Genomic DNA, 27,153 nt, shown 5'->3' on the forward strand with positions numbered 1-27,153 from the left:
CTACTGGTTGCTTTCTGAAGCCGTTTTTTTTTTCTATTTTAGTAGCTAATTTTGTGTTTTTTCATACTGGAGACACAGATAGATCTACCAGAGATTGCCACTGTTCTGGAACAAACTCCCAAGTCACATAAAACAGAACTCCTCAATGACCCTATTTAAACATAACTTAGACAACTGGATGAGAGACCATTAATTTACCCCGGGAGAGTCACCTATGTCCCTCTTGAATAAGGATATGGAGTGCTGAACATAGACTCGCTCTGCAAATATAGACCATGCAATTTGGTCAATAAGGGAACAAGGGTGTAACAAGGCTAGACTTATAATGGCCCTAGGGCCAATAGCCTAGTAATCTCCTATTAACCTATGAATTTATGAACCTATGAAGTTCTCATTATTGTTTTAAAAGAATATCACCAGAACGTTTGCTCTTCTTCAATCTCTTTGAAGGACATATATCTGTCTCACAGATCTTCTTCATGGAAGGAAAACTGTAATTGAATAAGGTTTTTCATTTTCAGGGTAAGGAGTGAGTCTTTTTTGCTATCTAGTCTTGCCATCATGCCTGTATAGGCAAATTGCCACCAGAAAATCAAGCAGAGATTGGGTTGTTTGACACCTTTCCTTACAAAACAGATATCAGTGTCTTGACTACTTTGTCACCACAGTGGTGATGAGTTTCCTCAGTTTCAGAACAGTGGTTAACCCTGTGCGTTAGCACATTGTAATAATCTCCCCCTTCTCCTTTGATGCCTCTGTCACTGACTTTTACTGATAGATGTTGTTTCTTAGTCCCCAACAGATAACAGAATAGTCACAAGGCCCTTGGATTTGTCTTCTGTGTTCTCCTCCAGAAGGACTTCTGGGAGCTCCATGCTGATTGTCTCTTACTGTGTTTTAAGCTACCTGGATCACTCTGTAATTCACCACTCCCTCATTGTTATTACCCAAGGATTCCATGTCACAGGTTGAGTTCTTGGTGCTTACAAAAGCAATTTCCTACTTGATACAAGATTTGGCCATCTGCCCAGGATATTTTTTTTCTTGAAGGAACAGCTATGCCACTCCTACAGTCTTTGCAGAGTGTCTTTGGGCTAAAAGATTATGGTGTCCAGCCTTTGGAAAAATGCTCTTTCTCTACTTGATGGTCTTTGGGAAAGGGCATTACATCTTTACTTGAAGATGCAACAGATAATGATGTGGGATTCCAATTAAAATGTTGGCAGTTGAAAAGCCGACTGCTGAAAAGCCAAACAAAAAAAAGTCTGAAAACCCAGGACAAGAAGAAACCTTGAACATAATTCTTCTCTTTTAAACTTCTTTTTTTTGCAGACAGATAACCATTTGAAATGTCAGGACCAACCACTTAAACATGGAGACTGAATCGCCGAAAAAATGGACTTTTGGAGTTTTGCGCCCTCCTAACCCTGGTTATGGCTGTTTTTTAAGACTCCATTGTTAAACCTTTTTAGGTTTTTACTGTTATTCTTACTTTTAAGGAATTGAGTGTTAGGGGTGCTGCTATTATCAATGTAATATATGGGTAAGGACAATGCCGTATTTTACAGTATATATTTTTAAGTTCATTAAAGTAGTTTGTCACGTGACATTGTTGATTAAGTGTGACTATTTAAGATGAATGGTTTTGTAAAGTCTTGTCTGAAGAAGTTGAGTGGAATAAACTTGACGAAAGCGCTAACTTTTATTGGAGGACGTTTGGCGTCTGCCTTTTTTTTTTTCTTTTTTTTTTTTTTTTTGTAATTTTGTTGTATGCCTGTTCAGGCTTCCTGATTAAAGTAGATTGAAGGTTTGTAAAGATTGGTGCAGCATAGAGAAGGTTTGGAAGTAGATAAGCTTGAGTCAAAGAGAGCCAAGAGTTTAATGTAAGGAATTTTTTGTTCCTGTAAAGGAGACCCAGTTTTTAGTTACTTTTTTGATGGATTGTTGGACATGGAGGTCATATTTTAATTGCTCATCTATTATGATACCAAGGCAGCTTTGTGTGGGATGCTACAACAATGATGGTATTATTTATTGATGAGATGGTAAAGCTGGGTTTGACATGTGAGACAGATTTTGGAAGAAAGAGTAGAAATTTAGTCTTTTTAGGATTTAATATAAGCAGATTTTTAGTCCACGATGGTGCAGCGGTTAGCATTGCCGCCTCACAGCAAGAGGTTCTCCGGTTCGATTCTTGGCTGGGGTGCCTTCTGTGTGGAGTCTGCATGTCCTCCCTGTGGTCGCGTGGGTTTCCTCCGGGTGCTCTGTTTTCCTCCCACATCCCAAAGACATGCAGTAGGTGGATTGGACACTCTAAATTGGCCCTAGGTGTGAGTGTGCGCATGTGTGTGCCTTCTGCGGAAGATTGGGCACCGGGCTGGCAACTCAACACTGTAAAACTCCACTGCCAATCATGAGTGACAGATGATCCGCTGTGGTGACCGTTAACCGGGAAAAGCCAGAAGAAGATAAGCAGATTTTTAGTGAGCCATATTTCCACAGAGATAAAAGAGTTTTGGATGAGTGTGTGAAGTTAAGAGATACTATCAGAGGAGGAGATGAGTGTAGAATCATCTATATACTGAATAAGAGTGGGGTGACAGCAAGATATATAAAGGTCATTGGTGAAAATGTTGAATAGAAGGGGTCCAAGGCTGGAGCACCGGGGAACACCTGTATGGATGGGTAGGGAGGGGGAGCAGGAGGTATACCATCTGACAGATTGCAGTCTGTTTGAGAGATAGCTGGACAACCATTCAGCAGAGGAAGTTGAGAGGTTCAAGTTGGCTATTTTAGTTAGGAGTTTAGAGTAGGACACCGTGTCGCCATCTTTTGATAGGTCCAAGAATAGACATGACACTAGTTTGTCATTATCACAAGCTTTAGCAATTGTATGTGTGAAAGATAAAAGGGCAGTAATAGTACTATGGTTTGGATGGAAACCATGTTCAGAAGGTGTCAGTAGGTTTTCTTGGATAAGAAATTTGAGCAGCTGAATATGTGTACATTTTCAAGAATTTTTTATAGAGGGGAATGAATAGCTATGGGTCTAAAGTTAGCTGGATCAGTGGACCTACCACCTTTGTGTGGGGATATAGCATTGAATTATTTCAGTGGATTATGATTTGATCTATTGACAAGTATAGAAACTCAGTAGGCTATAGAGTCAGCTGCAAGCATGAGAAAAGGGGGGGTGTAGATTTTCAGTAGAAGGAGAACATAGTTTAATTTTTTGGAGGAGAGATTTTATATAAGTGGCAGAGACAGGTTGAAGTCAGAAGAGGGATTCATTAGGAGGTATTTGGGGAGGGATAGTAGAGTTTGTGTTCTGGACAGTGTTGGTCAATTTGCGGATAGTATCATTGAAGTAGTGGTTGAGGCAGGAGGGGGTGTCCTGTGCTGAGATATTAGAGTAGGGATTTGGTGTTAGATGACTTCCTGGGTGAAAGATTGAGTTGACTGTTCTCCAGAACTTTTTGGGATTAGAGTGATGGCTAGATTGGGCCTTATAGTACTTTTTTTGTCATTGTAGATTTGTTTTTTGTTTTTTTGTTGTTTTTTTTTGTACTATTTCCAAGTTCTTTAAAAATTTGATGATGAGTAGGGGATTTGGATTTTAGCCAAGTTTTCCAAGCAAAATCTCTTTGATGCATAATAGAATGAGTGTCTTTTGTAACCCAGGGGACATCATTTGATTTTATCCTGATTTTCCGTAGGGGTGCTAGGGTGTTGAGGGTGCCTAGGAAAATGTGGTTGAATTTTAGCACATTGTCTTTAAGGGGAAGGTTATATAGACTGGACCAATTTATAGATGAGAGTCTTTCATTAAATGTCAAAGAGCTGAAGCTAGAGAGTTTATGGTAGTCTTTATAAAGGTGAGGTCTGTGTACTTGTGGAGAGTATCTTTGGGTATGGATGGGTAGGTGATCACTTATGGTATCAGGAAGTGTGCCACAGTTGTGATAGAGGTAAGTATAAGAAGTCGGTATCCAGTCAAGCATAGTGCCAGAATTGGAATGTTTATTCAAGTGAGTAGGGGTTGTGATGAGCTGGGTGAATCTGTAGAGATTAATGCTTTGGTCAGGGGAGTTTGTACTTAGTATTTGCCAGTCAATATTTACATCACCCAGTATGACTGTTTCATATAGGGTATGTTTTGTGAGATCCAGGACAGTATGTTTTCTAGAATTGGGATGTTTTTGCCAGGTGGGATATAGATAGAAGCAATAGCAAACTGTTATGGGTGTTTATGTGGCAGTTTAGTATTAGTAGTTTGGCATGGTGAAAATTAGGAGGAGGGGTGGATAGGGGGCACAGGTTTAGTTGTTCAGAATAGAGTATGGCTACGCCACAAACCTTTTTTTTTTAGATTCTATCCTAGAGATAGATATTATATCCAGAGGGGTAAAATTTCATTGTTTGATATATGGGGTTTTAGCCAGGTTTCAGACAAGGTTAAGATATGTGGAGTATTATGAGCAATCCATGAGTGGAGTTCAGTGGTTTTGTTTAGCAGACTTTGTATGTTTATAGATAGAATAGATACATTTTTAGGGGAGGAAGATAAAGGGGAGAGCGTTAGAGAGGGGGATGAAGAAGTGAAGGTGGAGGAGAAGGATGTTTCTTGATTAGAAGTAGGTAGAGATATGGAGGTATGTCTCCAGCTAGTAGGAGAGTTCTAGCAAGTATGGTGAGCTTGGGAGAGTAGGGCATGTAGATGTAATTATTATTTTGGGGGGAGAGAGAGAGAGAGGGAGGGGTAATACAGGACTTTTGTTTTGAAGAGATGTGTGTAAGGGAAGTTATATAGAGAGGGAGAAATATAGCATGATAGGGTTATGTTGTGATTGTTGCATGCTTGGATGAGTGTTGGTTTTAAATAAGATAAGTTAGTGTGATAAGAGGTCAAGGAGGAAAGGAGAAGTAATACAGGGGTAGCTAGTATAGTGAGAAGCATTGTTTGGAAGGAAGTAAATAGAGAGGGTGGGCTACTAAGAAACAGGAAAGTGAGAACAGGAGGGGGCTACTAAGAAACAGGAAAGTGAGAATAGAAGGAGAAATGGCAGAGAGTTAAGTTTAGGGTGGAGCAGGACGTTTGAGTGTGGTATTAGAGTGGTGGTGTGGTGGGTGTGTAATTGAAGAGGAGCTAACACTAGAGGGGTGGAGTTAAGAAGTAAGTAAGATATGATTTATTGGCGGAGGGGTTGGGTTGGTTAGTGGGTGGAGAGTGGTCTATAATAGGATGATTGTGATTGGTTGATCGGGGGTTGGTGGTCAGGTGGATAGAGTATAAAGCTACAGTATGTGGGAGTGGGTGGGAATTGAGGGTAGGGCAGGGGAGCAGAGTGAGCCTGAGCATATTGAGGATGAACTGTGCAGGCAGAGATGAGGTGGAGGTAAGCAAAGGAATACAAAAAAAAAATATCAGTTAACTTATTCCCTAATCTTTATTTTTATTTTGGAGGTAATCAAAGTAATACAAAAAACTATCAGTTAACTTATTCCCTGAGCTTTATTCTTATTCTTATTCTTATTTCCTAGATAAATGCTTAAGGGAAATGACAAAGTACCTTTCTGGTTTATCCTTCCTTCTGTGTAAATCCTGCCCTAGCTATTGATGAAAGAGTATAGACAGCATTGCTGCTTTAGCTCCCAGGTCAAAGCACCAATCTCTTCTGGGCACTGCTGTTTTACTACACTACAGCATCCCCTGCTGTCATTACAGTTAGTTGTTACAACAGTTACATCTGTTCAATAAATAAGCCATGAATAAATAATTCAAATGCATGGAATTTAGGAGTAAAATTGCTTATGTTTCCTTCACCCTTGGCCTCCACTTTCTGGTACCTTCCCCTAAATAAACAGTGAGCTGTGAGACTCCTAGATTCTCTGACAAAAAATAATTTTCAACATAACCTGGATGAGTAATAAGGTTGTGCTTGGTCAATGAGGCTGATGTTTGAAAAGGCACACTGTCAAGTTGGCAGCAGTGGGCTTTGTGCTGAGGAAGCATGCATAGCTGCATTACAGTGAGCTATTTACTGATGTGCTGCAAAATTTCCTTTTCCCTGGCATTCTTTTTGGTTCTTTGGAAACATTTTGTAATCCTGAAGAATATCAGGGAAAGAGAAGTGTTACTTCTCATCTCTTTCTAATCACTACCACAATGCTTCAGACTTAGATGCCAGCATTAGTGGCTCACAGAAATGCCTCTAAGTCGAGAAATAACCTTACAGATCTTATGGCCAGTATAAAAAGTTTCACATCTGAGGTATAGCAGCAGGGACAGAGGAAGCTCCAGCAACAGCCAGGTCATTTGCCCCCACCCCACAAATATAATCATTGTATCTGACCAGCTTCCAGATGTCAAGGAAAATGATTAGGATTCAGTTTCATTGCTTTAGTATGGAGCTGGGTAGCATCAGATGAAACATGATTCTGTTTCTTGATGCACAGTGAATTTGTATCTTCTATGTTCCAGAGCACACATTATCTGCAGAGACCATTTGGGCTCTTGGACATCAGGGCAATCTTATAGAATCACTCTTCCACCATCAGATGGAGACCTTTAGACAAAAAAAAAAATAGATAAGCTTTCAGTGCACTTTTTGTTATGAGTCTGCCTTAATTGATGACCAAGAAGGATGGGAATACCCTACCAATTCAGGTATTTTCTACTGTTACAATACTCAGGTCAGAGCTTATTAGTTTTTTAACTTTATCTTTCACTGTGTAATATCCTCCTGGGTTTTGAATGCTTTTTGAAACCTTTTTAAATATGTTTTATGATTTTTCTCCTCAAACCTCAGTACTAAAGGCATGAGGAACAGCTTTCAGCATGGTGGAAGCCTAGTTTTAATATTTCTGTGCTTGAGCTGGCACTCCGCGTGTGGGAAGTTTTATATCAGCAGGTGATGAGTAATTTTATGTAGGTCCTAAGGTATCATTAGCAGGGTTTCCTGTACAGCTGATCAATGACCAGTTGGTTGTGTTTTGACTGCCCAAACTGTATTGTTCATAATTATCTTTTATTGTGGCTCAAAAGGCTGCATTCTTAGGCACATCAGGATCACTGTTTGTATAATAGTTTCATAGTTTCATAGTAGTGTACTAGGCTATCTGCCCGGGGGCATTTATAAGCCTAGCCAACAGTGATGTGGCTTTACGCCACCCCATACTATATAGTTGCGCCTCTCTAGTAGTGACACATGTGGAACCCCATTATTTAGTAAACTATACCTCTGTCTAGTAGTGACACTGAGGTCACTCCCGGGGTAAACTTGCGATCTCCCATCCATGCATCGAGATTTTTCTTGAACAGTGCCAATGAAGGGCTCTGTCTCACGTGAACTGGGATTTTGTTCCAGAGTATGGGTAACCTCTGTGTTATGAATCTATCCCTCCAGCATGTCCTATTCATATTTGTGCAGAGGTTGAAATCTTTAGCTCGTGTGGTTCTGGTGGATTTGGATTTTTGAGATGGAGCATGTCCATCAATTCCTGGTTGGACATGGCCCTGTATGTTAGGCACAAATCACCTCTGAGCAGGCGGTATGCTACTGAATAAAGCTGGAGTTTCTTTAATCTAGCTGGATAAGGCTCATGTTTTAGACCTATGATCCTCTTGGTGAGGTACTTCTGGGGTCTTTCCAGTTGTTGCATGTGCCGGGTGAGATACATCCCAAATGGAGCATTATATTCAATCATGGGCCTGACAAGGGAGGAATACAGAGGTACAATGACCTCCTTTGATCTGGATGAGAATCCCTTCATGATGAGATGGGCAAGGTAGAAAGTCTTTCTGACCACTTTGGCAACATGGTTGTCAAAGGAGAGGTCACTATCGACTTGAGTCCCCAGGTCTCTGATTACATCTTCTGTATTCAGTGGGTTATTGTCTACATGATAGTTTGTGGGTACTTTGTTTTTCCCAAAGGGGATGACTATACATTTTTTGGTGTTAAGTTTGAGGCCATGATTCCGGCACCAGTTGTCCGTTTCAGTGAGACCTTTCTGTAGGATGTGTGTGTCGGCAGGTGAATCCACTATGGCACCCAGTTTGCAGTCATCTGCAAACTTTGTCAGCCATAATCCTTCCATATTTGCTTTCACATCTGAGAAATAAATGCCGAATAGGCGTGGACCCAAGACTGAGCCCTGTGGGACACCACTTGTGACGGGTTTTGAGTCTGACATGGCTCCAGCAATTTTAACCTTATGGGTTCTGTTTTTTAGCCAATTTGCTACCCATCTTGTGACATATGGATTTACATTTAGGCTGCTGAGCTTGTCAATGATGCCAGAGTGTGGTATTGTGTCAAAGGCCTTAGCCAAGTCCAAATAGGCTGTGTGGACAGCCTTGCCCTCATCGATGGCACTAGTGACTGTCTCAAAGAAGTCAACCAGGTTTAAGAGGCAGGATCTGCCTTTTACAAAACTGAACTGTGTGGGATCAAGGGTCTGCAGATCCCCAATGTCGCCATTTATGAGTTCCATGATGATTCTTTCCATAGCCTTACAGATCAGGCTGGTCAAACTTATGGGGCGGTAGTTACCTGGGTCAGTAGAATTTCCCCCTTTGTGGAGTGGGACCACTGTTGCTGTGCGCCAGTGTTCAGGTACATATCCTGTAGTGAGGCTAAGATTGAATAGAGTTCTTAGGGGCGGGTTCAGTTCATCTTGGAGTTCACGTAACACGCAACCGGGGATACCATCGGGTCCCATAGATGCTGTGTTTTGCCTTGTTGAGTGCTGATTTCACCTGTGTGTCTGTGATGACAGGTAGGTTACATTCAGCAGGGATAGTTACTTCATCTTTAGTGGGTGAGGGAGTTGAGAAATTTGCACTGAACCTATCTGCCAGAATGCTGGCAATGTCAGTAGGGTCAGTGAATTTTTGTCATTGTGTACTAGCTCAGAGCATATCTGAGAATTTCCTCCCAAGGTTCTGACATAATTGAAGAAGGCTTTGTGATTGTCTTTGGTATCCTTGGCAATCTTTTTCTCAAAGTTTGCTTTAGATGTTTTTATGAGAGAGCGTAGTTTTTTACTTGTGCTGATCAGGGAAGCCTTTCCCTTGTGGGATTTGGCTCTGTCCTGCAGTAGCTTCCTTCTTTTGTTGTACAGTTTGTTTATAGCCAGGGTCCACCAAACCGGGCGTTTTCCCTTGGTGGAGAGGGTCTTGGTTTTAGTTGGGATTGCCTGATCCATGCATTCCTGGAGATGTCCGTAGAAGGCTTTTGTGAAGGATTCAGCATTTTGGGATGTGGTTTCCATTAACCCAGTAGGCTTAAAGGATATCAATCAAAGATTAATTATGCTTTACTAGGAAATTTCTCCTTTCCCCACAGCTATGTGAATGCAAAGTTGAGATACATAAGATCAATGTGTGTGTGTGTGTGTGTGTGTGTGTGTGTGTGTGTGTGTGTGTGTGTGTGTGTGTGTGTGTGTGTGTGTATGGGGAGTCTTATAAAGATATTTATTTTAATGTGGGTTGTAGGGGAACTGTGTTCTCTCACTTAGTTGTGATCAGGCAATATTTTTACGAATGATCATGTGTTGTTCTGCTTGCCATTTTGTTTTATTTTGGCCATTTTTCTTGCTACTTTTTAAATTTATCAGATACAGTCCTTGGGTTCTGTTAGTATCTTTGGCAGTTTATTTCAAAGCTTAAATTTTTACCATTTTTTGGCAACAACCTTTTGGGGGAAAATTTGTACTTTAGCAGGTGAAGAATGTTCTATTTGTAACATGCTATGTGTATTTTTTTATTTTCTGCAACAGGGCCAGTTTTATTAAGTGTGTGCGTCTGTGCATGTGTGTGTGTGTGTGTGTGTGTGTGTGTGTGTGTGTGTGTGTGTGTGTGTGTGTGTGTGTGTGTGTTTGTGTGTGTGTGTGTGTGTGTGTGTGTGTGTGTGTGTGTGTGTGTGTGTGTGTGTGTGTGTTTTCTTTTAGCTTTAAGCAGTTACATTGATTTCCATATCTTTGGGGGCTCTCAGCAGGATTTCTTTCCTGTATAACTGTCTTCCAACTTACAGAGGGAACCTACATCTAAAAACATCTTATCAGACTTCTATATACATGCACTTCTTTCATTTGAGGGCTTATAACTGATGATTTCAGGTAGCAAATGAAGGTTGAGTCCCCTTGAGTTCTTTCCAATCACATTGAGGGCTTGGGCTTAGGAAAAAGTCTTTTGCTAAATCTTTAGTTTTGTTTTCAGTGTTCTTTTCAAAAATAAAGTTTTCCATAGTGTCTTTCTAACTAACTTTGACTCAGATTATTTCTCTGTTTGTTAAATTGTTTTTTTTTTTACCTAGATATGTCTCTCTTAACATCCCCATACCTATGCACTGGTTTGCACTTTCTTCCCCATACCTCCAGCAAGCTAAGGACATAGGCCTTTCCCTCTTGCAAAATCCTATGGCTGTTACATATCTTATGTAAAAAATACTGTACAGGCAAATCACATACTACAACATTTACACTTTACTCACCTCATTCACCTTATCGCACTACTGCTTTTGTCTCATCCTCCTTTGCCCTGCTACTTTGTAGACACCTGAAGACATAACCCCTCTCTCTGTCACTCCCCAGTGTCCTATATACTTTACCTGTTTCAGCCACATTACTCTTCTTTCAATGGTCAGTGGTATACCTCTCTATCCACCTGCTGATTCTGACACATTTTCTTTACTTTACTTTCTCACCGAACATTTATCCTTTCCTCACTCAGCCTCTTTCCTTTCTAATCCTGTACTTTCCTGAATTATGCAAAACCATAGAAGCAATGTTACATGACTCACATCAAAACTCTTAATATGAGAAGGAGCACTGAATTGTGTTTTATAAATAAAAATTAGAAAGGGAGCAGATGTATTAATTAAATACTATTGCTGTAAATTAGTCCATACAAATGGATTGAGATTAACCAATGACTAATCTTATTAATGCATAGCTATATATTTTAACATTTATAGAGAAAGTGCTAGAAAGTTTTCAATAAGCATGTGTCAATTTTAGTCCATTATCAGCCAGGCAGGTGAAGATACGCTAGTGGTTGTATAGGTTAGCATAGTGGAAGGTAAATATTAAGGGTTCTGTCAATGTACCTTGAGACTAGTTTTAGTTTCACTATATAATGAATAACATTGCTGTAGTCTTTTTTCAAATGTTTAATTTTTTTTGTTGTGCACTGCTATCCTATCTTTAGGTACCCAGCTACAAGAATTTCAATGGAACTATTGTTAAAGTTGGTCAAAACCAGTACATAATAAATGGGGAAATCTCAGTGCTGGATTCGAAAACCATTGAAATCTCTGAACTTCCTGTGAAATCCTGGACACAGGTATGAAAACGAGGCTGTAAAAACCATTGAAGTGTGTCTGTGAGAAACTTATCTGCAGTAGTCATTGTTAATTTTACATATTCTTCTTTGGTTGTACGGAGTCAGAGGTGGAACTCACTATTATTCTGCCCAGTGCTGTTCCCCAATCTGAGGCTCTCCCCCAACTTCAAAAAAAGCTCTTCTTTCCTTTTAAACTGTAGGAATCTGATTGCTTGTAATGAACTGAAGACCAGTCAGTATCTGCTGATCGTGTCCTCTAACAATTTGTGCCTGGATGGCCTACCATGTTTGTCACACCCTAACTTCATCTCTGTATGGAGCTGATGGATATTGTACATGCTACACTTGGTGATACATATGGCGGTTTAGACTTGTAGATGCTTATTGTCTTCAAATGTTTGTCCTGTGCAGCTATTACATCTGCCTTTGTCTCCTTACTTGTAGACCCTAATGTTTCACCATTTCTGCTGTAAAGCTCCTCTCAGATAGCACCCTACACCTCAGATCTCCAAGAAGGCCAGTTTCCTACCATGGATCCTTTGTGAGTGAAAAACCTAGGCTTCCACCCTTGAACCTGTTAGCTCTGCTGCTTTTAAATACTGTTTCTGGAAGACTTCTGATAATGGTACTTACCATATAGGAAGCTGAGTGTTCTGTTGCACTCTGACCCATTAATCATAAATACTTCTTGAGTATTTTGCTTTACTGGACTCTGACCAATTTCTCACTTATAATCAGAAGCAACTAAGTTTGTGAATGCCATAAAAAAGATGGATAAAGGTTAAAAAAAGATCAGCTACTTCTTCGGTGGTGTGTGCAGCCAGTGAATGCTAGCATGTCCTCTGTGGAGCATGAGGTAATGGAACCCCTTCCTTGAGAAGAAGGAGGAAATGTTATAAATCATATAAACTAACTGGATAATATAATAGTAGAATTAGTTAAGAATTTATCAGCTTCCATGGACCAGTCTGTGGGACTATCTGAGGATTCAGATGAAGTTTGCAGAGTCTATAATGAGCTCCAAAGTGCCAAGGATCAGCTTACCCAACCAAAGCTCACTTTAAAGAACTGGAAGTGACAAGCTGTGGATTTGGAGGACAAAAAGAGGTGCAAAACTTCCTTGTTTGTGAGAGTGCCTGAGAGGGCAGAAGGGGAATTTGTACTCACTTTATTAGAGATCAGCTACAAGAACGGACCGGGGGCTCTTCTGGTAACAGTCTTACAGGGAAAGCACATCATTCTTTGTCAAGTCTGGAGTGTAATAGTATGTCTCCCAGACACACCCCCAGTGAGATTTTTTGTGCATTTGCCTTAACCTTAAAAGGGCAAATATCTTCTATTATATGGTGGTCCGGGGAAACCCTAATGTGCACAGGCAAAGATTTTTTCATGAGTAGAAGAACTGTTAATCAGGCACCCATACAATGTGCAATAAAGGTATCCTTCTCTTCAGGCTTTGTTGTGAAGAAATCTGAAATTTTACAGACTGTACCCTGCTTTGTTGAAGACTGTACAACTTTCCTTTCATCCCAGTTACTCTTTCTTGTCTGCTGTCTAAAGAAGATGAAGTAATTGCTGTGGAATTTAAAACAGCAAAATATTCACTGATTCACCCTGAGGGTCCAAAGGAGAAGACTGAGCCATTGCTATAATAGGAGTCTTCATTCATGTTAACCTGCTGCTTACTGTTAAAATTTTAAAAGCATCTACCTTTTTCTATTTTGGGGATATTCAGCACTTATGTGTGTAGTTCATAGGTTCATAGATGTGTTCTAGGCTAATGGCCCTGGAGCCTTTACATAGGATTACCATGGCATCGTGCCACCCGACCTTAGTTCCCAGTGCCTCTGTGGAGTAGAGCCACTGGAGTGATCCCCGGCATGAATTTTCTATTTCCCATCCACTCATCAAGATTTCTCTTGAAGAGGGCCAGTGAGGTGCTCTGTTTGACATGTATGGGAAGTCTATTCCATAGCATGGGCAGTCTCTGTGTTATGAACCTGTACCACCAGCACGTTCTGATTGTGGTAATGAGGTTGAGGTTTCTGGAGCGTGTAGTGTGGGGGGATTGGGATTTCTTTAGATATAGCATTTCTAACAGAGCTGGGTCAGACATGGCTTTGTAAGTCAAGCAGAGATTGCCTCTAAGTAGGCTATATGAGACAGAGAATAGTTGGAGTTTTTTGAGTCTGTTGATATAGGACAAGTGTTTAAGGCCTAGGATCCTCTTTGTGAGGTACTTTTGCGGCTTCTTTGTTCAGTAGGTGGCATAATTATTTTTGTTGTTGTGGGACCTGGAATGGAATGTTTATATGCTGGCAGAGAAATAGCTTACAGGCACATTTTTGGGGACTCACCTTCTGTCAGTCAGGGGCTATTAAGCTTAGCAATATTCTTTGTTTTCTTCTCTTATCTTGGAGAGGATTCAAGAACACTTGTTGGTGACCATCAGCTCTAGTAGAGGAAAAGGGATAGCATAGGTTTCACTTCCTTTTACAGCAAGACTTACTGCTAATAGCCACTACATGGGAGGCAACCTGGTGCCCTAACTAGGGAAAGTCAAATGCTCTTTCGGTTTGGCTAAATGATTAAAGTCCACCTGTGGCTATATCACATACATTTATGAATGCAGCACTGATCCTATTTGGACATCTGTTGTTATAATGAGTAATCTCACGTAGCTGTACTTTCCTTAAAGCGGTTCTGCATTTCTGCCGACCTTTGAAAAACTACTATCCTCCTTGAGATTTAACAGATTAACTTAAAATATGCTGGCCAACTGGGACTGGCTCATAGATAAGCAACATCAGTTAATCTTAACTTGTTGGAAGCTACTGCACAGCTAGCTTAATTTGATGACTGATAAGTGTGTACTGAGTGTAGCAGTTGAGATATTATAAGAAGAAAAATGCACTGTGGACACCTCATTTGGAAAGGCTTAGTATGAGGAAGAAATCACGGCTGACATTTAGGATGCCACCCGGTATGCATAATAAGAACAGGTTACAGGAACTATGAATAACGTTTCAATACTTAATGAAAAACATGAAGAAAATGTTTGACATGAATCTTGCAAACCACACATTGGTTAACACAAAAAATATTCTTGAAACATCTGAGGAGTTATAGGAATTCTGAAGACAGCTGAATTCATGTAGTTCAACATGAAAATATAGTAACCAGTCTGAAATAATTATCATTTCTTTAAAAAAAAATCAGCTCTTTCCTATCACTCTTCTCCAAAGCTGATCTTGGAAACTGGTAAAGTCCCTTGTACACGGACAACTGCTGTTGTTATTTCCATGCATAAACATGGTGCTAACAACTCTGTTTACAACTACAGACCAATCAGTTTGACCACCATTAAAAATGCTTTGAACAAGGATTAAGTTAATGAAAGAGCAAATAAGCTTATATTTGGAATAGCATGAAGTTTATGGTAGGCAGATTCTGTATGACTAATTTTATCAACTTTCACCAAAACACTTAGGACATGGCAATGCCAATGGATGTTATGCATTTGGATCTATCAAGGGGTTTTAACTCTGCTCCATGTCATACAATAATTAATAAATTATACAACTTAGATGTTAACTAGTACATAACAAAATGAATAAGCAACTGTCCGATCTTTCAGGGTCAGAGTTGGTAGTGGCATTTCAAAGGATACACCCTTGACTGTGGGTGTCCCACATGCCAGTTTTGGGGTCAGTTCCATTCATCTTATTCATTTATAACTTCCCCATAGAAAAGGGAATGTAGGTCAGCAAGTCTGCTTATGATTCAAAAACTGGGACAATTGTGAAATTTAGTAAAAAGTCAAACAAGGATTCAAAATTCCCTGGAGAATTTACACCTGTGGTTCAGAAGTAATTTTATGGATTTCAGCGTAAGTGAAACAAAGGTTATTCACGTTGGAAATATCAACTAGTATGCTCTAAATAATACAATTCAGTGAATATTGTAAGATAAGATATCTAGGTGTTACTGTAGACAACAGCTTCATTTACGATAACAATTTATATACAGTCTTCAGTAAATGTTACTCTGGTTTAAATTACATTTTCATTTGTGTATCAAGCAGGGATGGAAGAGTCCTCTTCCCGCTGTACAAGGTGATAGTTGGACCTTACATTGGCTACTGTACCTCATCTGACATGTATAATGGGACCCAGTTAGCGAGACTAGGAAAAAAATCCAGATATATTTTGCAAAACACCTGGGATATGATGCTTAATTAATAGAGTTGTCTCTATAATCCATTAGTTATAGGCTAATAAGGGATGATTTGATTTTCATCCATAAATGCCTAAGAAACATTTCACTGGCAGCTACATTAGGGACTGAGTTTGAATCAAACCATGCTGGGACAGTGAATTCTGATCGTTATGTCAATTATCCATGTTTTGGTGCTGCTCTGGGATTAGCTCTTTCCACGACAGAATAAGTTCTCTATGAAATGGTCTGTCATGACAAACAAGAGTGGTCATCATTTAGGAAATACTTAAAAGAGCATTAGATAATTATTTTGGAAGTGAGGTTTTTACGTATCCACTAACAGTAGGCAAACTCTTGCAAAGTCTCTTTTGAGGCTTTGAGTTTGGTTTACTAACACTGAACACTGAAATTTATGAGACATAGTACATACGATGAAATGTGGCAATGCATATCCGTACATTTTTTGGTATGCAATATTTTTAAAGGCTATTATTAAATGTAACTTGTAATTTTAGGCCTACAAAGAACACGTTTTGGAGCAACTGCTGCTTGGAACTGAGAAGACGCCACCTCTGATTAAACATTATAAAGAATATCATACTGATACTTCGGTGAGATTTGTTGTGGCCATGGCTGAAGAGAAGCTTCTGGAGGCAGAAGCAGCTGGATTACACAATGTTTTTAAATTGCAAATCCTTCTCACATGTAATTCCATGGTAAGTTTTTAATAGTTCCTCTTTCAGTGTCAGAATTAAAGAATTGTTTGTCTACAAATTTTAGAAAACAATGTCACACTTGCAGACATGAGAGTAATTGTTTCCCATCTCATGAGAAACAACTGTGAATAATTTTATAAGAAAACGTTGTTATACATATATATATTTTTTTTAATATTGGAAAAATAATTCCTTTATGTTGCACTTGTTCTCACCACATACTTTATGTTAATTACAAAATTAGCAAATAAATAAATTACTTATTCATATTATCAGTTATTTGTTTACCAGGTATGTGGACTGGTCTCCCCACCCTTTTTTATCCGTGACCCAGACAAGGTTTATCCATGACCCAGACAGGTTGCCAAAGAGGTCATGCCTCCTTAACCTGGTAGACTTTTTTGAGAAGGTAACCAAGGCAATGGATGAAGGGAAAATGGTGCATACCACCTACCCAGATCTGGTTAAGGCATTTGATACAATACCCCACTCAGGTATTATAGATAAACCCATCAAACTAGGCATAAATCCATATATAACTCAATGGATTACCAGCTGGCTCATAGGCAGGATCCAAGAAGTCAGGATTGGTGAGACCACCTCAACCAAGAGGCAGATCACCAATGGAGTACCACAGGGCTGGGTGCAGGGCCCAATCCTGTTTGGCATCTACTTCTCAGAGGACAAGGCTAATGCCAAGACCCTCTGGCTCACCATGTTCACAGACGACTGCATATTTGGAGCTATCATAAATTCTCCCATGATACCAACAGCCTGCAAGAAAGTCTAACACAGGACAATAACTGGTGCCAAAGCCATGAATTAAAACTCAATGCAAAGAAATATGTTACCCTGCCTTTTGGGAAAATGTCAACCCAGGCAAATTACTCTATTGGTAAGACACCCCCTAAGAGCTGACTCAGTAGTCAGAGATCTGGGAACATGTGTAGATAGTAATCTGGCCTTTGATCAAAAGGTGGTAAGAAAATTATTCTATGTTACCCAACATATAAGTAAGAGTATGGCATCCAGATCTAAGTAAGTTATAGTACCACTCTACTTGGCCCATATCAGATTCATCATTAGTACAAGGCTCCCTTTGACATGTACTTGACTAGGCATATGCAAAAGTTGGGATGTCCACAGAGGTTCCACAGTCAGAGAATCCAGTGTATTAACACATTGTCCTATACAGATCACCTTACAGCTCTCTCTGTATATATACTCTGTCTCCTCCAGGTTGTTGAGAGGCGATCTGTGCTTAGCATATAAGCCGTACTTTGATCCAGCCCTGATGGAACTTTTGCACATCCACAAAATGAACAGTAGCAGAAACACTACATCCAGGGATTTAAGCTTTGGCTGTGACATAAATAGAACATGCTGGCAAGACAGATTTGTGTCTCAGGGGATCTCTATACTCTGGAATAGGCTCCCCATCCATCTGAAGTAGAGTTCATCCCTAACCCTATTCAAGTGTAACATTGACTGTTAGATGGGAAATCATAAACTCATCCCTGGGCTGGCCCCCATATCTCTTATCTTACTGTTGACAAAGGCCAACAGTAAACATTCCCTAAATTACACTGGCTGGGAAATCATAAATTCATCCCCATGCTAGCCCCCATGTTTCCTACAGACAGAAGCCAACAGTAAACATTCCCATAACTAACATACTCTCCCACCGTACCTCTCAACTGTTCAGATTTTTGCAGAATATCCAGATTATTGCCTCATATTTTTGGTCTGTTCCTCATAAAATTTGTGGTTTTCTGGATTTTTGTGGCAAATCAGTGAGGACTGAATTCACTAAATAATGACAGGCATTTTAGTTTCAGACTTCATGTCCATCAGAAAATGCATGGTAACACAAGACCTTTTATTCTAGTAACTTTCTAAGTTTAAAAGAGCAATATTTAAAATGTGTCCCTATTTGGGGGAGCTTTGTCCCCCCATTATTTTTGGCTTTCTCCAGACTTTTTGTACTAAGAGGTTGAGAGGTATGTCTCCCACATAACTTTTTAGGAATCCCTTAATTAAAATGCTCCTCCTAACATTCCTCTCCAATTCAAACACACATGTCATAAGGGGAAGCAATTAGATTGGGTTGCACTGCTAGGGTTATAAATGCCGTGGTGGTCATCAGCCTAGTATATACTTGTAAACCTATGAACTAAGGAGTGCAAACAGAACAGTACAATAACATACTTGTATACATTATAACAACTACATGAACTTAATTTTCATAGTGTGGTAGACAGCAATGTACATTAACAGTATTCACTTGAAAGAATTTTTTTGTTTTCCTCACAGGACCTCTTACCCTGATGACTTATTTTCATGTACCCATTTATTCCACAGGGGCAGGAGCCAGAACTTCCATAGGGCCAGATAGCAGGTTAGATGAGTGACTTATGGCCCATTTGTTCCAGTCCAGGAAGTTCTTTCAGCACACCCATTCCTCCAGTAGTAAGAGTTCATTTTTTAGGGAGCAGGCTAGCTAGCTAGCCCTATAGTGTGGTCTGCTCCCCCCCCCCCAGTAGAGTGCCCATTCTTACTCGATGGCTCCCTGACTTCTTCTGTCAGCTACTGCTGCTGTGAAGAGTAGGCCTCCACATGTTGAATCTTTTAGGAATGTGTGGTGCAGCACCCAGTGCTCCTGCTAAGTATCACCCAAGGGGTGAGTCAACAGTAGCAACTCACTTCCATCCTCCCTGACCAAGCTTCTTCAGGTGCCCAAGCCAATAATCAGTCTCAGGCTGCCAGTGCCACAGTCAGGACCATATGAAAGAACTTTAGGCAACAATATAATATATGTAAAAAAATAAAATCTGATTTCCCATAATAAAAGCAAGCTGGCTGGATGGAATATGTAAATCTCTTATACATATTTTGCATTATACAAATAGAGAATGCACTACAGTTAGACACCAGAGATGCATACACATATATGTCTATGAGACCTCTGAAATTGACTGTAGATTTAGTCAACAGCTTTCCTGCCAACTTAATTTAGTAAACAGGAAAGCAGTGGACTTTTTGTGAGATTGTTATGATACTAGGTTTTGGTTAATATACATATTCCCTGGTATTGTGTGATCTTGGCAGGGTTGGCCTTATGCATAGGCAGCTAGGCAAATGTCTAGGGTGCCAAGCTTGTGTGCTTTGTAAGGGTGCTCTTTCTCAATTTATTTTGCTCCGGTAGAAAAAAATGTGCTTGTGGCACACTGAACTAATTCTCGCCCTAAGAATTGCAAAGTCATGGGAACACAGACTTCAGTGCATTCACATGCAGGCATGAAGGTACCTGAAGGAGTTGATTATGTTATTTTATTCATCTATTTATTTATATTTGCCCAACGACTCAAATCAACCTATGAATGGCATTGTGGATAATTATGAACAGGAGTGGAATGGCCAGTGACAGAAGAGTTAATGCTTATTTTTTTTTCACAATACTGGCAGTGATTTAAGAGATATTTGGGCAATGTTTAGATGGGAGAAATGATCGTGTGATCTGTGTAGAGCAAAATGGATAGGAATGGTTCAATCCTCACTGATTTGCCAGAAAACTCCAAATTTTATGAAGATCAGACCAAAAATATGATGCACAAATCTAGATATTCTGCAAAAATCTGGATAGTTGAGAGGTACGTGTGGAGGTGAAATAATTTTGCATAGACATCAGATGTCTTAACTATAACTGATGGATGGGGTTGTGGTTGGGGTTGGTTGGATGAAATTAACTTATCCTTTCATTATTTGCTTAGTTTAAACAGTAACTTTTTGGCCTAGCAGGATGAGTGTGCATTTGTGTGAAGTAAAATGAATGGGATACCTGACGTGCGCAGGCAGAGTAGGAATAACTGCTGTGGCTGTTATCTGTGGAGGAAAATGACTATCTGCTGCTGTTTGCTATTATTTGGGTCTTGCAGGACTGATGTGATTATGTGAAGCAACTAGTAATATTTTAATGTGTGGCAGGTCTTTGATTCAAAGGTAAATTACATGGTTATCTGCGTTTATCATCATCTCATGTCTGAATTGTACATAGAAGTGGCTATAACTGCTTTGTGGGGATTGTCTGGATGAAAGTAACTGACCCTCTTGTTACTTGCTCAGTTTAATACTCATTCCTCAAAAATATAAGGGATAGCTGCATTACAGAATACCCATACATTCAGAACTTCTGGAGCTGGTTGCCCCCTACAGCTAAGACTCTTTAAGTGGATTTTGAGATGGGTTAGTAATTGCCTCTGCCATAAAGCCCACTTAGTCTAAAACAAGCCCTGCTCATAGGTGCACACAGAAGGGCTCTGTACTTGTCTGGGGGTTGGGGATGATGTCATTATCTCTTTAACATTCTACTCAAACCACAGAGGTCACTATATCTTGTGTCGGGCTGGGGATTTTTTAACTTTCCTCACAAACTTCAGAGGATTCCATGAAGGGTCAGTATAGCTGTACAGGAGCAGTGTACTGTCTCTAGAAGTAACAGATATTATTGTAATCATTGCATTTTTATTAATTTTCCTCACAATCAAAACATTTGGTGGCTATCTTTTGGGGGAGACTGAATAAGCGTGCTATTTATATATGTCTGTCAGTAAATATGTTATGTTCTATTTGTCTTCTCACTTTTGTCCCAGTCTGACATCAGAAGGGTAAACAGAAGGTAGCTGCCTTTTGTGAGAAGAGGATGAGGAGATATGTTGTATATAAACATGACCACAGCAGCTTGAAATATGACTATGGGCATTTATGCCTTAATTTTAATGCCAATTTAACACCAGAGGAGGATACAAAGAACATGATTACATATTTAAAGGTGGTGCATTGGGGGAGGTATTATTCCTAGATAATATATCCATCCCTCCACAACCCCTTTTTCCCATTTCTGCATATGGGGTCGAGGTGTCACTTCAACAGCAACAATCCTCTACAGCCAAGGTTGTATCCTCAAAGCATTTACCTTCAGGTTTATTGTTCATAGGATCATAATTTCATAGGAAGTTACGAGGCTAATGGTACCATGACCTCTACAACCCTAGCCATGTTATACCTGTGTTCCCTAATTGACCTTGCTTAGATGAAACTGGTGTTCGGTCTGCTTTAAGCATTAAAAGTTGAATACAACTTATTTCTTCCTTGAAATAAAAGTGTAAGACTGAGTTTCTTTTCTGTATGCATGATTTTTGTTCAGGCCATCATTGGATCCAAAGGTTGGAAAAAAGTTTTAAAATCCATCTCACAGCATCTAGAAACTTCATGGTTATACAGTTATTTCCAGTGCAGTTATTACAATGTAGTCTTGGTCAGTCAGGATGTGCTGAAAGGATGCAGGGAAAAAGCAACCAATGGATGAAAAGGTTGTTAAAAAAACTGTAAAATGTATCTCAAGGCATCTAGAAACCTTATGGCTCAATGCTGTTATTCTTGGTGTAATCTGGTTAATATGTGCTGAAAGGATGCAGGTGAAAACAAAGTTGAAGAGTAAGCCTAAACTTCTTTCTCTGATTATGTTTTTGGTTCATTCAATTCTTGGATGAAAAGGTTGCTTAAAAAAATCTAAAATGCATCTTAGGGCATCTAGAAACTTTATGGCTTCAATACAGTTGTTTCCTCCACAGTTGTCAGAGTGCAGTCTTGCCTAAATTGAACATGTTGGATGAATGAATGAATGAATAACTGGAGGAAAAAAAATGAAGCTTAAGACAAACTGTGAGAAAAAGGAAGAAGAAGTAGAAAAAATGTTTGGATAGTGTGAGTAGGCCAGGATGGGTTGGGGAGATTGGGAGTGCACCATAGAGCCTTTCTGCTTGGGGTGCCAGTTTACCTAAGGGCGGCCCTGGATCTCATAGTTAATTAGTAGGGGGTGTTGGGTGTTTCAGAGCATGCGCATTATGTTGTCAGTGTTCTATGTCAATATATTGAAGATGTGATTATCTTTATATATATATATATATATATATATATATATATATATATATATATATATATATATATATATAGATATATAGATAGATATATAGATAGATAGATAGATAGATATATATATAAACATATGTATGTGTGTGCTTATCATGTACATTAAATTTCACCACATTGATATCAGAGCATCTCAAGAGGGTATCCCTTAAACAGTGCATCACAGTAGCCACTTATGACTCCAGTCATACCATATTTAGTATTACTGATTAACAACAAGGTCCGATTTGAATACTTATGCAGCTGACCACAAGTGACAACATTATATAGATTTACTACTAGCAGTACTTCTCTTAAAAGTTTAGTTAGCTGCATCTCCGCTAGTAATGCTTGACACGTCAAGGGTTTTGTCCTACACATACATATACATACATACATATGTGTGTGCGTGTGTTGTGTGTGTGCATGCGAGCACGCGCGCATGGGGGGGAGGTCAAAGGATCTGGAGTATGATACAAGAAGTATCTTGTGCTGTAAGGGTAAGGAATAAGTTTTGTAAGCAGTGCAATGGAGAAGCCACAAACCACAAATGACAAAACTAAATTCTCTAATCTTAAAGTTCAGGGCATTTCTTGTGTGAGATAAACTAGGCTTTCACATATACCATTTATTAATTTTAGAGTACATTTACTATTTTTAATGAATGCTCTCTATTGCTACTATGTGGGAAAAAAAATAATTTTTGCTTACTTCTTAAACTCCTACCACTTTCTAATTTAGTTTTTTGCATGTATCTTTACTGTTACTCCTTTGTATATCTTATACTATAGTTTTATATTTTATATTTTGTATTTTGCATTTTTTCTATTCCATATGTCTTTGGAGCTTTTCTCCCCGGGCCTCTACTGAAAATGGACATGTATCCAGCTAGACTAGCCCGGTCAACAAATGTAAAATAAAATAAATAAAATAAAATATTGTACTTTATTTTAGCTTGCATTTCTGTTTCCATTCATTTCGATGGGACATGATAATTAATTTGCTTAAGCTAATGAATTACGTGTTTTTTGAAGATTTTTATGAATGAGCAGTTTCATGGCAAATTATCTCTCTAATGCTGAGGTGTCATAGCAGCAGCACCCAGATGAGCCGTTTTATATCTGGCTGGTTGCAGTTTTTTTTTTACTCTTTTATTTTTTAAGTAAGGTCTGATTTGTTATTTAGGGTGTTTATTTAATTCAGATGCTCTGGGGAAGAATTCTGGTTTACCATTTATTTAAGTCCTTGTAATTTGTGTACTTTCATGTTTTTAAAACTATGGCCTTACTACAACTGAGATAGGAGTTTACAGTAACAGTTCTAATTTGTTGTGTTTGATGATGCCCTTAGGATGTGAGAACATTTTTTGGTATGAAATAATAAATAGAATATATTGTCCTAGTAGGTTAGAGAAGAAGTTCTGCCATGAATTATGTAACATTTTGTAGAACTGCAGTACAAGATATTTCATTTACTTAATCTTAAAATGCATGTTATTTAATTTATCACACAGGCAGACTCCACATATTCCATTAAACATTTTTTCTGCATGTTTTACATTTGTATTATTGTTTTCCATTCATTTTAGTGGTAGTCAGTAAATGTACACTATGGGTACTACAAAGGGATTTTAATAGATTACATATGTTTTATTAATGGCTTTCAACTTTAGTTCTGAGATAGTTTTAAGAACTGTTTTCATTTAATTTTTGGTAAAACGGTTTGATATTTTACTAATGATTTTGCTATTCTTTTGTAGTTTTCTGGGTTAGTTGGTTGGGTTACTATGATTTGTATAGAAGTTTAAATTTTGAACTTGTTTGTAGTGCTGTTTTGTAACTGATCGTGGTTTCAGATTTACTTTTATTGGTTTGATTTTTTTTTGTTCAGATCTTGACAAATTTAATTCTAGAAATTTTACCTATGCATCTAGGTTTGATTTAAGATTTTTGCAGACGTGTGTGTGTGTGTGTGTGTGTGTGTGTGTGTGTGTGTGTGTGTGTGTGTGTGTGTGTGTGTGTGTGTGTGTATATTTGTAATATGTGCCATGTGTTATTTTTTTTTCTTTTCAGTCAGAATACTGCTTCATTATCCTGATTGCTATCCTGAATTGGGTAGTGTTAAATGTTAGATGGTATTGGTAGGTGGTGATAAGCTCTTGCTATCAAGGGTAAAGTGGTGATAAAAATAGTTAAAGTAGTTGTACTTTGGCTTAGGGAAACATTTTTATTTCTCCCTTTTTTCAATGTCCATCACTGGAACACAAATATCCCTCTGTGTTTCAATGTACAAGTTGTAAGTACTCGGTAAATGGGGGTTGAATTGAATGGAGCAGGTGCTGGGCAGTCTGTCATCTCCAGTAGAGCATATGTGCATCCTCAGATCATGTGGCAGAATGATGAAAAAAGAACTAAGCTGTGAATGACATTAAATGAAAATCCCAGTGCTTGTCCTATACAGACGCCTCTTTTAGGGATATGATGCTGTGAGTAAGTTCCATATCTCCCAACTGTCCAGATTTTTTCAGCGTAATTTTCTGGCAAATTACTGATGCCTGAATGTATTAAATAATGACAGACACTTGAGTTTCAGACTTCAATTCCTTAAGAAAATGCATGCTTACATAAAACCTGTTAATTTAGCAATTTTCTAAGTTTATAAGCAAAATATAATTTGTCCATATTTTTCGGTCTTTGTCCCCCCATTTTGTCTGGAATTCTTGTGTTAAGGGATGGAGAGGTGTGGCAAGTTCACTTTTTGCATTTCTGTGAACTTAATCTTGTTTGTAGTATATGTACTGCCACCTTGTGACCACGTCTTAAATTGCAATTGGCAGATTCTGTCAGATTTCATTGCTAGTCATCCTGCTTAAAGGCACAACAAGATAGTATAGACAATGGGTTATAAAGACTAAAACAATAGAAAGGAGGTCAGTTTATGTATTTTGATTACCTCACTTAAATGTACAGCTGTGGTTAACAATTAGATTTTTATATATTTTTCCTAGGTGTTGTTTGACCATGCTGGTTGTTTGAAAAAGTACAGTTCAGAATTAGAAATTCTGAAGGAGTTTTTTGAACTACGACTGAGGTACTACGGTCTAAGAAAGGAGTGGTTAAAGGGGATGTTGGAAGCTGAGTCTTCTAAACTCGTCAATCAAGCTCGCTTTATTAAGGAGAAGCTTAAGGGGAAAATCATAATTGGTATGTGGAGTTTGTTAGATTGTTTAGGAAGCGTATTGATTTTAATTGTTTGATATTGTACCTCGTGTGAGTTGTATGAATGATTTATAATGTATTTTTGATTTTAACCTAAGTCTTTTTAGCTTGCTTCATGGTGTAGAGGGATGAAGCCATGACTGTGACACAAATGACCAGTACACAATTAGTGACCCAGGTGCTGGGGGACTTTACTGGAGAGTAAGAAGAATAATGGGGCAATACCTGCTGACCTCTCCCAGGGCGAGGTTTGGGTGTGTACCCTGGGACATACAGTTGATCTACAGTTCTCTTTGAATGGAGACCAGAGATGGAGGAGGCATGTGCCTTCATTTGGGGTGGTCCTGCAGGGGGAGTGTCACAAACAAAAGCAGGTGATAAGACCTGGTACTGCCCTTTTACCTGCCTGTTCATTTGAACCTTGCCTGACATATAGAGGTGAGAATAGTAAGGAATTTTCAAATCCGTGATCACTTTTGAGTGTTTTAGACAGCAAGGTATTTACTAGAACTTTCCTTTATTCTCATGGGGCTGTTTCTCTGTCAGTTTGCCAATGAATCGGTATATGAGTGACTGAATTTCTTTCATGCTGCATATGGTTACATCAAGGTGTAGCAGTAGGAGTAATTTATTTTGCTTATGAAAACTGGCTTTTATTTGCAATCTGTTAAAAACCCTGTTAGTTTATATGACCAGAATTTACTTTTTCAGGACACCTCATGTTTTGAAAGGCATTTGAGCTTTGTACTACAAATATTATTTTTTGGCTAAATGTGACTCACTGCTAGAATAGGATCATTGCATCATTGTGAACATAGATTTGTATAGTAGTTAAGGGTTGTGCTGAGAAGGGGTCAAGCCTCCCCCTCATGGGAGGTACAAGGAGGCCTTATCCTCCCTACAAAAATAATTGGTTTGTCCTTTTTAACATTTTTCAAGTTATGCTTCTTGATATATAAAAAAATAGAAGTCTGACTCATTCTAAGATGAGTCAGCCAGATAGAACATACATAAATATGGTATGTATTCAAACATAACACATCATTAATCAGCTCAAATGCAGCACTTTCACTGACTTGAGATCCAGAATGTGTTACTTGTCATTATTTTTTATATTCCAAGTAGAGATCGCACAAGCAAATAAAGTTCTTTACACAACTGAATTAATGTGATCAAATAAAATGCAGCTTGAAAAGAGTAGATGAAACTCCACTATTTTTCTGAGATTGCTGAATACTGAAGATAGGAGAATTTTCCCCTTTTTCTGGTATTGGGAGATCATGAAATTGATACAGTTAAGTTATCAGGGGTTTGGGGGAAGCAGTCTTCCAGGTTGCGGAGGGGGTGCAGAGGGCACTTATTATCGTCAAAGTGTTTTGCTTCCATGATTACATACTTTGACATATTTTATATTGGAGTAAGTAACAGATATATATATATATATATATATATATATATATATATATATATATATATATATATTCCCGCACTCGCACCCAAGACACACACACACACACAGACACACACACACACACTGATGCACACATTTTATGTGCGTTTGTCTATGTTGCTCATAGAATTGTGCTGTTTCTTACAAGGTATGCTCCTCCTCCTCTGCATCCTCTATCTTAGTTACTTGGTAATCAGAGTGTTTTAAAACTTCAGATCTAATATTTACCTCCTTTTC

The 27,153-nt window shown here is 38.8% G+C and overlaps 1 protein-coding gene across 1 annotated transcript in view; it reads left to right on the top strand.

Moving 5' to 3' along the window:
- Positions 1-27,153, top strand: part of LOC122808588 (DNA topoisomerase 2-beta-like) — a 252,391-nt gene that overhangs the window by 206,893 nt on the left and 18,345 nt on the right. The window contains exons 23-25 of the mRNA XM_044079545.1: positions 11,213-11,347; positions 16,081-16,281; positions 25,256-25,451. Of these exons, the coding sequence (XP_043935480.1) occupies positions 11,213-11,347; positions 16,081-16,281; positions 25,256-25,451 (532 nt within the window). The remainder of the gene's footprint in view (positions 1-11,212; positions 11,348-16,080; positions 16,282-25,255; positions 25,452-27,153) is intronic.

This window comes from Protopterus annectens, chromosome 8.part0 (assembly GCF_019279795.1).
Source record: "Protopterus annectens isolate FY-2018-M chromosome 8.part0, PAN1.0, whole genome shotgun sequence".
Lineage (NCBI taxonomy): Eukaryota > Metazoa > Chordata > Ceratodontiformes > Protopteridae > Protopterus > Protopterus annectens.